At 53.3% G+C, this 12,965-nt stretch overlaps 1 protein-coding gene across 13 annotated transcripts in view; it reads right to left on the reverse strand.

Moving 5' to 3' along the window:
- The window catches only part of MAPK8IP3 (mitogen-activated protein kinase 8 interacting protein 3), a 62,533-nt gene extending 51,552 nt beyond the window's left edge, over positions 1-10,981 (reverse strand). For all 13 annotated transcript variants that reach the window (XM_017953067.2, XM_017953061.2, XM_017953059.2 and 10 more), the window contains exon 1: positions 10,493-10,981. In XM_017953067.2, coding sequence (XP_017808556.1) covers positions 10,493-10,810 — 318 coding nt within the window. In that variant the 5' untranslated portion in view covers positions 10,811-10,981. The remainder of the gene's footprint in view (positions 1-10,492) is intronic.
- Positions 10,982-12,965: the final 1,984 nt, after the last annotated feature.

Genomic DNA, 12,965 nt, shown 5'->3' on the forward strand with positions numbered 1-12,965 from the left:
ATCCAAGCCCTTTGGGAGGCCAAGGTGGGCGGATCACGAGGTCAGGAGTTCGAGACGAGCCTGACCAACAAGGTGAAACCCCGTCTCTACTAAAAATACCAAAATTAGCCGGGCATAGTGGTGCACACCTGTAATCCCAGCTAAGGAGGTGAGGCAGGAGAATCGTTTGAACCTGGGAGGCGAAGGTTGCAGTGAGCGGAGATCGCGCCATTGCATGACAGAGGGAGACTGTCTCAAAAAAAAAAAAAAAAAAAAAAAAGAAATGACCTGAGAGCATAGGGTCTTCCAAAATCTAGTAATCCAAGTCAGGTATTTTAGTATTCCATAGAATGAGATCATCCTTCCTTTTATATGTAAACAAAGTTACACAGTGACTGACTTTTCATGTCAAATATAAAATCAAGACGACAATATTCTGGACTCAGAATGTCAGAGCAATGGCCAGGTAAGTTCTTTCACAGGGCGATCAACAGGCTTTTGGTAACTTTCACAACTCATGGACACTTTCCTGGTGAGTAAAGTAACACATTAAATCCAACAGCCGGTGCAGTGGCTCATGCCTGTAATCCCAGCACTTTGGGAGGCTGAGGTGGGCAGATCACCTGAAGTCAGCAGTTCAAGACCAGCCTGGTGAACATGGTGAAACCCCATCTCTGTCAAAAATATAAAAAATTAGCCGGGTGTGGTGGCGGGCGCCTGTAATCCCAGGTATTCCGGAGGCTGAGGCAGGAGAATTGCTTGAACCTGGAGGGCGGAGGTTGCAGTGAGCCGAGATCGTGCCACTACAATCCAGCCTGAGCAACAGATCGAGACTACGTCTCAATAAATAAATAAATAAATAAAAACAAAAAATCCAAACCTCCCCTCTCATATGTCCGTTAGGCCAGGCTCACCAGCGAGAAACAATTCAGCTCTGGCTGGTTGGTTAGAAACGAATGTCGACACGAATCAAAGATCTCGTTCTTCTGCAATACCGATCAATTTGTTTCCTTCCCTGGGAATGAGGGGGCAGTATGAATTTCCAAGGAAAAAGGCTCATTTTTGGTCTTTTTTTTTTTTTTTTTTTTTTTTGAGACGGAGTCTCGCTCTGTCACCCAGGCTGGAGTGCAGTGGCCGGATCTCAGCTCACTGCAAGCTCCGCCTCCCGGGTTCACGCCATTCTCCTGCCTCAGCCTCCCGAGTAGCTGGGACTACAGGCACCCGCCACTTCGCCCGGCTAGTTTTTTGTATTTTTTAGTAGAGACGGGGTTTCACCGTGTTAGCCAGGATGGTCTCGATCTCCTGACCTCGTGATCCGCCCGTCTCGGCCTCCCAAAGTGCTGGGATTACAGGCGTGAGCCACCGCGCCCGGCCACTTTTTGGTCTTTTATCTTAAGCAGGCAAACAGTTGGGCACTGGGCACATCCCTGGCGGATGCCCTTCACAGCTAGTTCCCAGGTACAGGCAGGGACCTTGCATGGCTGTGGTTACCCAGGGCTGGCAGGGGGCAGTCGGAGCTCCTTCCATTTCCCACAACTGCCCGGCCACCCAGATCTAAAACGCAGAGAGAGGACGTGCAGGGGGTGGCCCTGGAGTTACAAAGCTGCCCCCGAAGCCTGCTGGACGGCACACGGGTGGAGGGAAGGACATTTCTTCATTCAGGTGTTACATGTGGGGCGGAGAGATCCGGACACCAGCTCGGGAATCCAAAAATCAGGTTGAAAAGCAAGGCTTCCTCACGTTTCTGTGAAAGGGACTGCTCGGTTCAGCGTCCACATGAAACAAATCCCAACTAGTTGAATACACACTGATTTTCAAGAATGGGTAAGACAGATGGGGAAATGTATATATATATTTCCCCATCTGTCTTACTAGTACATATACATTTGTATTGGGATATATATACATACACATATACAGATATATATATAAATTTATATGGTTGGTACCAGCGGAAGAAAAATGAAGATAAAACTAAAACCCAACTTAAATGTCCCATCCTATGAAATATCTCCCTGGGAAAAATTATTCTCAAGTAAACTTTTATTCTCTGGGCGCATTCTTAGGAGTTTACACTGGCTTCTGAAACTTCCTAACCAGCCCCAGCCTCTGACTCCCTCTGGTTGCACTGAACGGGGGGCCTGCTAACCGTGCCTCAGTTCGCTCTTCTCAGTAGACAAAGGGTCCTTGCTCTCAAAACATGAATGCTCTAACCTCAGGCAGGGACGTAGAGACACACCTGTGCAAGGGCTCACTGGGACTGTGCATTTATCTGGGAATTCATTTCCTGGGGAGAAGGAAAGGTGATGGGAAGGCTGGCTGGGGAAAGGTTAGGGAACAGGGGCCCAAAACTCCCCAGAGGCCTGGGGAGGAAAGGGCACCCAGAAACTTAAACGAAAGGCAAGTTTTGAATCTGGTTGTTGATAACAAGAATCGAAATGCCTTAGGCCCTGTGTGGGAAACCCACCGCACAGAGGAGCCATCTTGAGGAAAGGCCCTGTCGCATTTCACGTGGCATGCCCCGGATCTCTTGCCCTAACAGTGGCTCAAAAAAAAATGCAACAGGGTAATGATGTTTTGGGCTCTAAGGGTCTCCGCAAAGACTCATCCCCCTCATAAGCAGATTCTAGCCTCTGGGTTTCACCGCCAGCCTATCCCGAGCAGTGCTTGGCCCAACACCCTGCCCCGGGGTGAGCGGGCTTACAAACCGCTCACGTGTGAAGGTTACGTAAAAGCAAGCCGCCCAGCTCCCCTGCAGGCAGGCGGATGGACAAACAGCACTGCTGGGACCCTGCTTGGTCATGGAGAAAGGACACACGGTCTGGGTGAGTCCCCGAATCACTGTACTGAGTGGAGGAGGTCATAGGAAACCATGTATGCACTGCAGGAGGCCATTATGCAAAGCTCTAGAAAATGCAAATCAGGCCGGGCGCGGTGGCTCAAGCCTGTAATCCCAGCACTTTGGGAGGCCGAGACGGGCGGATCACGAGGTCAGGAGATCGAGACCATCCTGGCTAACACGGTGAAACCCCGTCTCTACTAAAAAATACAAAAAAAAAAACTAGCCGGGCGAGGTGGCGGGCGCCTGTAGTCCCAGCTACTCGGGAGGCTGAGGCAGGAGAATGGTCTAAACCCGGGAGGCGGAGCTTGCAGTGAGCTGAGATCCGGCCACTGCACCCCAGCCTGGGCGACAAAGCAAGACTCTGTCTCAAAAAAAAAAAAAAAAAAAAAAAAGAAAATGCAAATCAACCTACAGTGACAGAAGGCAGATCAGTGGTTACCTGGGGACAGGTGGGGCAAGGAGGGGTCAGAGGGGGGTTACACAGGGCACAGGGAACTCTGGGGTCTGGGCATCTACACTGCTTGGACTGCAGGGATGGCTTCAGGTGTTCATACATATTTCAAAACTCATCAAATTGTACTCCTTAAGTATGTACAGTTCAGGGTATATCAATGATACTGCAATAAAATTCTCACCCACAGAAAGAAAAGAAAAAGCAGCCCAAGGCGAAAAAGTCGATCCTGTGCCCTGAGCACAGGCAGTTCTGAGGTAAGACCGATTTCCCACCAGGCTCTTCTTGGCCTTTCGAGAACTTCAGCCCCTCTCTGCTGTTTCCTGTTGCTGGCATCCACTTTCCCATCTCACAATATTTTCTCCTGTCTGGTCTCCTGTATCTGAAACCCACTGCTACGGGATCCCCCCACTTTCTGGAAAATGTTCATTAAACAGGAAACAAACCCACCCTTTAAGCATCTACCTTTCTTGCATGAAGCTGAGTAACTCACCATCTGCCCTTACGCGCAGGCAGCTCAGCTAGACTGCCCACAGCCGCACTGTCCGGTATGGAAGCCTTGGCCACATGTTTACATTAATTAAAATAAAACACAGCCGGGCATGGTGGCATGAGCCTGTAGTCCCAGCTAATCGGGAGGCTGAGGTGGGATGATTGCTTTGGTCCAGGAGTTTGATACCAGCCTGGGCAACATGGCAAGATCTCATCTCTAAAATAAGTAAATACAACTAAAAACCCAGTTCGTCAGTTCCATGAGTCACACCTAAAATGCTCAATGGCCCTATGTGGCCAGCAGCTACTGAAGTAGACAGCACCAAATACAACATTTCCATCATCCCAGAATGTTCTGTCAGACAGAAAGGCTGCTCCGAAGAGACAGTTCTTGACCTTCAGGAACTGCACAGTTCGGTGAGATGTGCGCAGAGGCAGGGGAAGCCGGCTTCCCCTTATCCACACACACAGATGACCAGCATCTCCGGGTGTGCCGAGAGAAACAACAGGCTCAGGCTGAATGAACCAGAGGGTGCCGGCCCCTTGTTGGCAGGGAACGGCTTAAGTTGTGGAAGTTGTGCCAGTTCCCCAGGCAGGGGCGGGCAGGGTGGGTGATGGGGGCTTCTCTGCAGGTGCACTGGGGAGGCAGACACCAGCAAATCAGGCAGGGACGGGAAGTGGCCAGGTAAACCCCGAGAGTGGGGTGGGGGGAGGTGGTCTAGCTGGCAGGAGCTGCAGGTCTGCAGGACGGGGGGCGGCCAGAAGACCAGAGGCAGGTGAGGCTGGTGACAGGTGGGCCGGGTGGGGGATCACCTGGGGGAGACAGCCTCACTCTGTCCACCCAGTGTCCTGGCCCACCTTGTCACTCAGATCCCCTCATGTTATCGGCGTCTGAGACGTCCAGTCTGCCTCAGGAGAGCAATCAGCTAACGCCCCTGCCTGGAATCCAGCGTAGCACTCAGAGACCAGCTATGCTTTATGAGGGTTCTCTGGGCTGGCGAAGTGGCGGGGGTGGGAGTGGCCAGGAGACCCTGGGATGGTGGTGACTGGAAGCAGAAAGCAGCAAAGGAGATGAAAAGTGGGGGCATTAAAGAACTCCTGAGGCCAAAAGAACAGCAGGACCTAGTGGCAGATGGACACTCAGGGTGACAAGGGGAGCTCGGGACCCCAACTTTCTTTCTTTTTTTGAGACGGAGTCTCCCTCTATTGCCCAGGCTGGAGTGCAGTGGCATTGCGATCTCGGCTCACTGCAACCTCCGCCTCCTGTGTTCAAGCGATTCTCCTGCCTTAGCCTTCCAAGTAGCTGGGATTACAGGCGTGCACCACCACACCCAGCTAATTTTTGTATTTTTAGTAGAAACGGGGTTTCACCATACTGGCCAGGCTGGTCTCAAACTCCTGACCTCATGATCCACCCGCCTCAGCCTTTCAAAGTGTTGGGATTACAGGCGTGAGCCACTGCGCCTGGCTTTGGGAGCCCAACTTTCAACAGAGCAAAGGAAAACAAGTCCAGAGAGCCGGCACTCCATGCAGCTCCTGGCGATCTTCTGCAGTGATTTTCATGCACTAATAGCTCATCCTCCCGCCCTGATAATAAATGGGAACCTGGGGAAAGGGACCCATCCAAAAATCATGTGCCCCTCACCTCATGCCCATCTGGCACAGATTAAGGATCTAGCAGGCTCTGCACGCCATGGGTCTTCCTGCTGAGGCCTGAGGACGTGCCCCATGTCTGGTCCCCAGGGCCCATCAGCCAGACCGACGCACAGCTGCAAAGTGACTGACGCAATGGTCAAGGTCACAAAGAGCAGAGAATGAAGGGCCACCGCAGAACATAGGACACAACAAGAACACAGGGACCCCTGAGCCCCTCACACAGCCAGAGAAAGCAGTGTGGGAAGACGCCCGCACTTGGGACGCTGGGTGAGGAGTGTTAATTCTGCAACCTTTCTGGACATTATTTCAAAACAGTTTTTAAAAACTTAAAATTCAAACAGATATTTCATTTAGAAATCTTAATTTTGGAAGAACTGACTTCTCTCAGCTCTTGGCCCCGTCTGACTGCTGCCAGTGTGGTCCAGGAGCTCCCGCAGCAGAGGGGCAGAGGGGCAGGCTGCGCCCAGCAGACTCCAGGCCACTTTGGCCTCTGTCCCGTGTTCCCTCTGGCTAGCAGGTACCTCCTTCTCCATGGTTCCTACAAGTATTTGTTCCACTTTTAGGGAGACTGCTGTACTCCTGGTGAGTGGTGCTGCTACACCAGACCAGCTTTCAGAGGCACCTAGGAAAGGCAGCTCTGGCGGCCCCATTTTGATAGCTTCATTTTAAAAACATTTTTATTTTTATTTTTATTTTTTTGAGACGGAGTCTCGCTCTGTCGCCCAGGCTGGAGTGCAGTGGCGCGATCTCAGCTCACTGCAAGCTCCGCCTCCCGGGTTCACGCCATTCTCCTGCCTCAGCCTCCCGAGTAGCTGGGACTACAGGCGCCCGCCACCTCGCCTGGCTACTTTTTTGTATTTTTTAGTAGAGACGGGGTTTCACCGTGTTAGCCAGGATGGTCTCGATCTCCTGACCTCGTGATCCACCCGTCTCGGCCTCCCAAAGTGCTGGGATTACAGTCTTGAGCCACCGCGCCCGGCCTAAAAAACATTTTTAAAAAAACTGTTCTTAATATCATAACACGGCAGGAGAAGAAATCACACACTCTGGCCAAGCAGTGGTGAATTTACTATTCGTCATATGAAAAACAAGAATAAAAATTCCTGATGCATCTTAATTCATTTATGGAAAAAACTTCCTGCAGATCATCTGGGGCGGAGGCAGAAAAAAAAAAGAGGAAAAAATGGCAGACTGATCATCTCTGTAGAGCAGGATGATGGTATTTGTTTTCTCCAGCTGAATCCTGCCCAAATACTCTAGGAAATGAATGAAATTTATTTATTTATTTATTTAGAGACAGAGTCTCACTCTTGTCGCCCAGGCTGGAGTGCAGTGGTGTGATCTCAGTTCACCGGAACATCCTCCTCCCAGGTTCAAGTGATTCTCCTGCCTCAGCCTCCCGAGTAGCTGGGACTGCAGGCGCCGCCACCACATCCGGTTAATTTTTTTTTCTTTTGTTTTTTTTAGTAGGGACGGGGTTTTGCCAGGTTGGCCAGGCTAGTCTCGAACTCCTGACCTGAGATGAGGAGGTCAGGAGTTCAATGTCAAATGTTGGGAAGCTGAGGTGGGAGGATTGCTTGAGTCCAGGAGTTTGAGACCAGCCTGGGCAACATGGTGAGACCTCATCTCTTGCCTGCCTCAGCCTCCCAAAGTGCTGGGATTACAGATGTGAGCCACTGTGCCCGGCTGATAACTTTTATTTAACTAGGAAAAAGTAAGTTTTGGATAAAACTGTCTTTCCTTGCATCCTTTCCTTACATAGCATCAAATGCTGAATGATCAGCAAACATCATGATCTGGTCTTGTTGAGAGAACACCCGCTCCAGCTGCCGCCATGAGCCTGGGGGCTGTTACCAGCAGCAGTTTCTTTAGGGTTAAGAAGATTTTAAGGCAAATAATGACTCCTAATACTCACATGTCATCGCTCACACCTTATTTCTCCTCTTGTGAGCTAAGCGGTTGATCACTACGGGCTAAGGGCTCTTTGCTGCCCGGGTAAGCACGGCAAACGTGGTGGCTCTGCACAGCCTCCTCTGGAGCTGCACCGGATGGCGCATGTGGAGGCAGCATCTGCTCCTCGCCAGCCCCCACCCCGTTCGGCTGCCGTTTCCCACCTTCTTTTCCACTGAGAAAGAACTTGAGGGATTTAAAAAACTTTGTAACAGAAACTGCACAACCAGAAACTGCACTGTCTGGTAGGTGGACAGCAATGTCCGGTGCCTGCCGTCCACGGTGGCCCTGAGAACCCGTCAAGGGCTCTGCCCTGACTCTGCTACATCTGCCTGCCCACAGTTCTCCAGGCAACCAACAGCCAGTGATGGTGCTTGGATCTTGAGATGAAACTGACTTGCGAAGTCCGCGGCCACTGCAGCCCAGCGAGGGGAAGAGGATGGACCCAGGGTGTATGGCTCCTGAGGGCCGGGCTGACACTCAGGCTGGGGTCTGCAGACTCCACGGCTTGGGTCACTCTCTCGGGAGACCCCACCCTCTCTAGCTCCCGTCACTCCCATACACCCAGCTGCCTGGTCTCAGAGCACACTGGGAATCACTGTGGTTATTACCGGCAAGAAGATGGGAACAGGGATGTCTGCTCTGCTCAGGCTTTTTCAAAACCCTGCAGATTCTGTCTGCTCAGAGGCTGCAGTGGCTCAGGTTACTCAGCTCTGACTAAGCCTTCTTGAGCTGAGTGGCTGGGGACGGAGCTTCTGCTGACAGCTCACCCAGGAGCTCCTCTGCAACAAGACATGCCTGCAGCGAGTGACGTCCCGCTGCCCTCTTATCAGACACACGTCTATGTGATCACAAGTCCCTGCCTAGACAAGACGCTGACCCACGGGGCGCAATGGTCTACAAAGCTGGAAATGAAGGTCTGCTTGATTCAGTAGAGGAGGAGGCATGCCAAATGTTGACAGCATCGAGCCCTTTTCCTTAGTTGTAAGGCCCTCAGGTCTTTCCAAGGGCGCACTATTAGCGTTTAATCACAGCCTCCATGCTGGCCAAGCATTGGTTGGCTTCAGGGCTCCGCTCCGAAGCTCTCCCTGCAGCTTCTCTAAAGAGCTGGGGCAATGGTGGGTCTCAGACTAAAGGCGATAGCTTTGCAAACCGCAAGCACACCCGCCAGCTCAGTCCAGCGGGAGCCCTGGGGGAGGGCAGATGCACTCACGGCAGCTTACATGTGAACCGCACAGAGCTGGGCAGCGCCTATCCCATGCAGAGCTCATTTTTAAGCGGCAAGGTTATAATTTCTAGCCTTAACGTTGTCCATCTTGATTTTCTCCTGTCAGTTCCTTCTCGTCCACTATACTGACCACATAGGTACAAGGTGAAAGAAAAGAAACCCACCTGAAATCTAGGTCAGGCCACTGAGTGTGGGAGAGAAGTGGAGGGCAGTGCCCAGCAGAGCAGGGCAACCACAGCTCCACAGCTGAGCGAGGGGAGCCCTGGCACTCCAGGCTTCTGGGGAGCAACCCTCCGGTGCCTGCAGCTGCCTGACATGGAAGCAAGCACCCAGGCCAGCGTCGGGTTCACTCTGCATCCTGGCTGGGCACTTCTGGGGTGGGTGACCTTGGTTCAGCCCCTCCACTTCTTGGGACAAGTTTCCTTCCCAGTAAAATGCCTACAGTCACCCTGAGCTCCAAAATCCATGAACCCTTGCGTTCCCTTAGGTTGAGAACTTTAACTCAGTTTTGCTGGAACCGCGGCATTCCAATCAACACACAACCGCCTCCCGACAGACATGACCCAAACGCAATAGAAACCGCAGTAAAGGAGGAATGATATAACATACTGTTATTATTTTTATAAACACGCTTTAAATCAAACTAGGCCATAAATCACCTTGGTTTCAGAAAAAGCCAAAATACTGACACCATCTTTTATTTTCCTATTAAAGTCAAGAATGTGTTAATCCAAATTAATTGAAAAGGAATTGAAGCTCATTTCCTAAGACACGTCTATTCATAAGTCAAACAGCATTACCTAACTCCTAGAATGAGGCAATTTCTGGGCTTAGAGATCGGCCTAGTGCAATTCACTCCTTTGATGGAAAATCAAACCCCAGGCAGTCGACAGGCCAAGGTCACAGAGGCAAAGTAGGGATGGGAACCAGCCTCCCTGAACCTGTTTCCCACAAAGGGCGAGGCTCTGGGCCCACACGCAGGCAGGCCGAGCTCAGTATCTGATGGTGAATGAAGGTAGCGAAGTGGAGCTCCCCACAGGGCACGGCTCTTGTAACTGCTTCACAAATAAGCGATTTCCAGGTTATGGAGACATCCTAGTACAGAATTAAACGCTTCCAACTCAGACTTTTAACTCCTCAGAAGCCAGAGTGGTTTCTCAGCCCTGCCTACATCAGCTAACAATCTCGCCAAGCAAGGCACCAAGGGGCAAAGAGATCACCTCCAGAACTCGAGCGTTCCTTCTGCTGACAGAGGAGCAGCCCGCCTGCGGCCTTGTTCTGTGTTTACATCAACCACCCAATTCACCCATGTCACAGACCTTCAAAATGCGGGCTTAGGGACAAGGCAAGGTCTCCAACATCAACAGACGGCTGCAGCACCCTAAGAACACCAAACATTCCTTTTCCAGGTGGGTTTAGAATGGCAGCCGACAGAGGTAGCACTTGGGGTCGGGAAACGGTTTTGACTGAACACACGCACGAAAGCAAAGGGAATTGGCATGCAGAGGTGGGTGGGGAGGGGAGAGTGAGGCCTGGCTTTGAGGCTGAGCTCTCGGGGATGATGCCAGGCACATCGGGTTTGGGGCTGAGCGTTCAGGGCTGGGGGCCCGGAGGAGGGGGCCAGGGCCCAGGCCTGGGCGGAAAAGGGGGTCCCCGGGGATCGGGGTGGGGTCCCGGGGCAGGCGGGGGGTGCTCTAGGGAGGTGTCTCACGGCGGGCACAGGGGGTGGGGAAGTCCCGGGGAGGGGGATGGGGGTCCAGGCGGGTCTCGGGGCGGGGTCTGGGGGTCCGGGGCGCCGGGGCGAGGTCTGAGGTCGGGACAGGTGTGGGTCCCGGACCCGGGGCTGGCTGGGGGTCCGCGACGGGGATGCGGGCGGGTCCCGCGGCCCACGCACCTCCTCCGCCTGCCTGCGCAGCGCCTTCTCGCGCTCGTACTGGGTGAGCAGCTGCTCGTTGTCCTCGCGCAGCAGCTCCAGCTCCACCTCGTGCTCCTGGTTCTCGCTGAGCACCGAGTCTAGGTTCTCCAGCACGTTCACCACCAGAGGCATGAGCTCCTTGACCACCTCCTCGTCGTAGCAGTGGATGAGGCGCTCGAACTCGCGGTAGATGGAGCCCGCCAGGCCCGACACCCGCTCCGACATCACAGAGCCGGAGCAGTAGTCGTCCTGGTACACCACCACGCCGCCGCCCTCGTCCATCTGGATCTCCATCATCGCGGCCACCGCCGCCGCCAGCGCGGCTCGCTATCTGGCCGGCGCGCCCGGCCCTCCCCGGCTGCCTCAGGTCCCGCAGGCCGCGGCCCGTCGCCTCCCGCAGCTGCTGTCGCCTCAGGGCTCAGCCGCCGCCGCTGCTGCCGAGGAAGCGCCCGTCACTCAATCGCCGGAAGTCCCGCCCTCCAGCCAGAGGGGGCGGTGCCCGCGCGCCCAGCCGCAGCCGCGACGCCAGGGGGCGCAGGGGCCGTGACGTCAGAGGAAGCCGGGCTTCGGGCCGGAAGCTTGGCTGAGGAGGGCAGAGGGAGATGTTCTCCAGGATGGTGGGATCCGCGGGGCGGCGGTGGTCGGTATCCCCAGCGCGCGGTACCTTGAGCACGTCTCCGCCACCCTGGGCTTTCGGTGACCTCGGTCGCATCTCCGGGCTCTGCACACGCCGGCGGCTTTAGGTGAAGGCTCAGCGCCTGCGTCTCCACCCCGGCCGCCCTGATGAGCCTGCGTTCCCTACAGCACTGCGCCCCGCTCAGTCCGCGCCCAGCGCCTCCCTTCCCAGTGCCTCCCCTCTCCTAGTGCCTTCCGCAGTCAGCTGGCTCCCCCCGGGATTCTGTGAATGCACCCTCACCGCCCATCTCATCCTGAAACCCAGCAGCGTGGCCTCCTTCCTTTCGCCCACGTGTCCCTAACGCACTGTGTGACTGCTTCAGATTTTCGTGTTTTTTTTTTTTTTTTTGAGATGGAGTTTCGCTCTGTCCCCCAGGCTGGAGTGCAGTGGCGCGATCCCGGCTCACTGCAACCTCCGCCTTCCGGGTTCAAGTGATTCTCCTGCCTCAGCCTCCGGAGTAGCTGGGATTACAGACCAGCTAATTTTGTACTTTTAGTATTTGGTATTTTAGAGACGGGGTTTCGCCATGTTGGCCAGGCTGGTCTCAAGTGATCCGCCCGCCTCGACCTCCCAGAGTGTTGGGATGACAGGCGAGAGCCACCGCGCCCGGCCAGATTTTCGGTTTCTTTTCAGCTATGTGCAATCTGTTTAACCCATCCATTGGGTTATTAATTTCAGCGATTTTTTTTTTTGAGACGGTGTTTCGCTCTTGTCGCCCAGGCTGGAATGCAATGGCACGATCTCGGCTCACTGTAACCTTCGCCTCCTGGGTCCAAGCGATTCTCGTGCCTCAGCCTCCTGAGTAGCTGGGACTACCGACGCGCCATTAACGCCTGAATCTTTTTTTTTTTTTTTTTTTTTTTTAGTAGAGACAGGGTTTCACCATGTTGGCCAGGCTGGTCTCGAACTGCTGACCTCAAGTGATTCACCCGTCTCCCTTGGCCTCCCAGAGTGCGGGGATTACAGGCGTGAGCCACTGCACCCAGCCAATTATTCTATTTTTGTCCTATTTGATTTCTTATATTCTAGCAGTTTTGATAGGCTCTTATACTTCCAACCACGTATTTATCTTTAAGCTTTGTGTGTGTGCCTCATAACTACAGTATCTGCAGCCTTTGCAGGTCTGATTCTGCGTGTCATCCTGGTTGACTCTTGGCTCAGGCTCCCCTTTCCCCCGTTCTGAGCTACTGTCCCCTGGACTTTTGTCTCTGGAAGTGCTTGAGGCCTGAACTGAAAATGTGTTGCTCCGTAAGATTTGCACTTTATTTTGCTGGGCAGGGGGACACCATGAACCCAAGACTTTGAAACTGGGAGCCACAGATGTATTGTGAATTCTGATGAAACCACATCAGTGACTGCTTAATGCTAATAGGAATGGCCACTTACCGTTTTTCACCCACTGAAATGCTCATCAGTTCAGATCCTCTCATCCTAACCTGATTGCACCTGAACAGTAACTCCCGTAGCTGACACCCTACTGAATTTTTTTGGTTCAGTTTTTAGAGGCAGGGTCTCACTCTGCTGCTCAGGCTGGAGGCACTGGCATGATCAGGGCTCACTTGAACTCTTAGGCTCAAGTGATCCTACCTCAGCCTCCTAAGTAGTTGGGTCTACAGGTGTGCACCACCACTGCTGGGCCAATTTCAAAAACATTTTTGTAGAGGAGGTCTCACTATGTTACCCTGGCTGGTCTTGAACCCCTGGCCTCAAGCGGTCCTCCCCTTGGCCTCCCAAAGTGCTTAGATAGGTGTCAGCCACCATGCCAGGCCCTATTGT

Source organism: Papio anubis, chromosome 18 (genome assembly GCF_008728515.1).
Source record: "Papio anubis isolate 15944 chromosome 18, Panubis1.0, whole genome shotgun sequence".
Taxonomy (NCBI): Eukaryota; Metazoa; Chordata; class Mammalia; order Primates; family Cercopithecidae; genus Papio; species Papio anubis.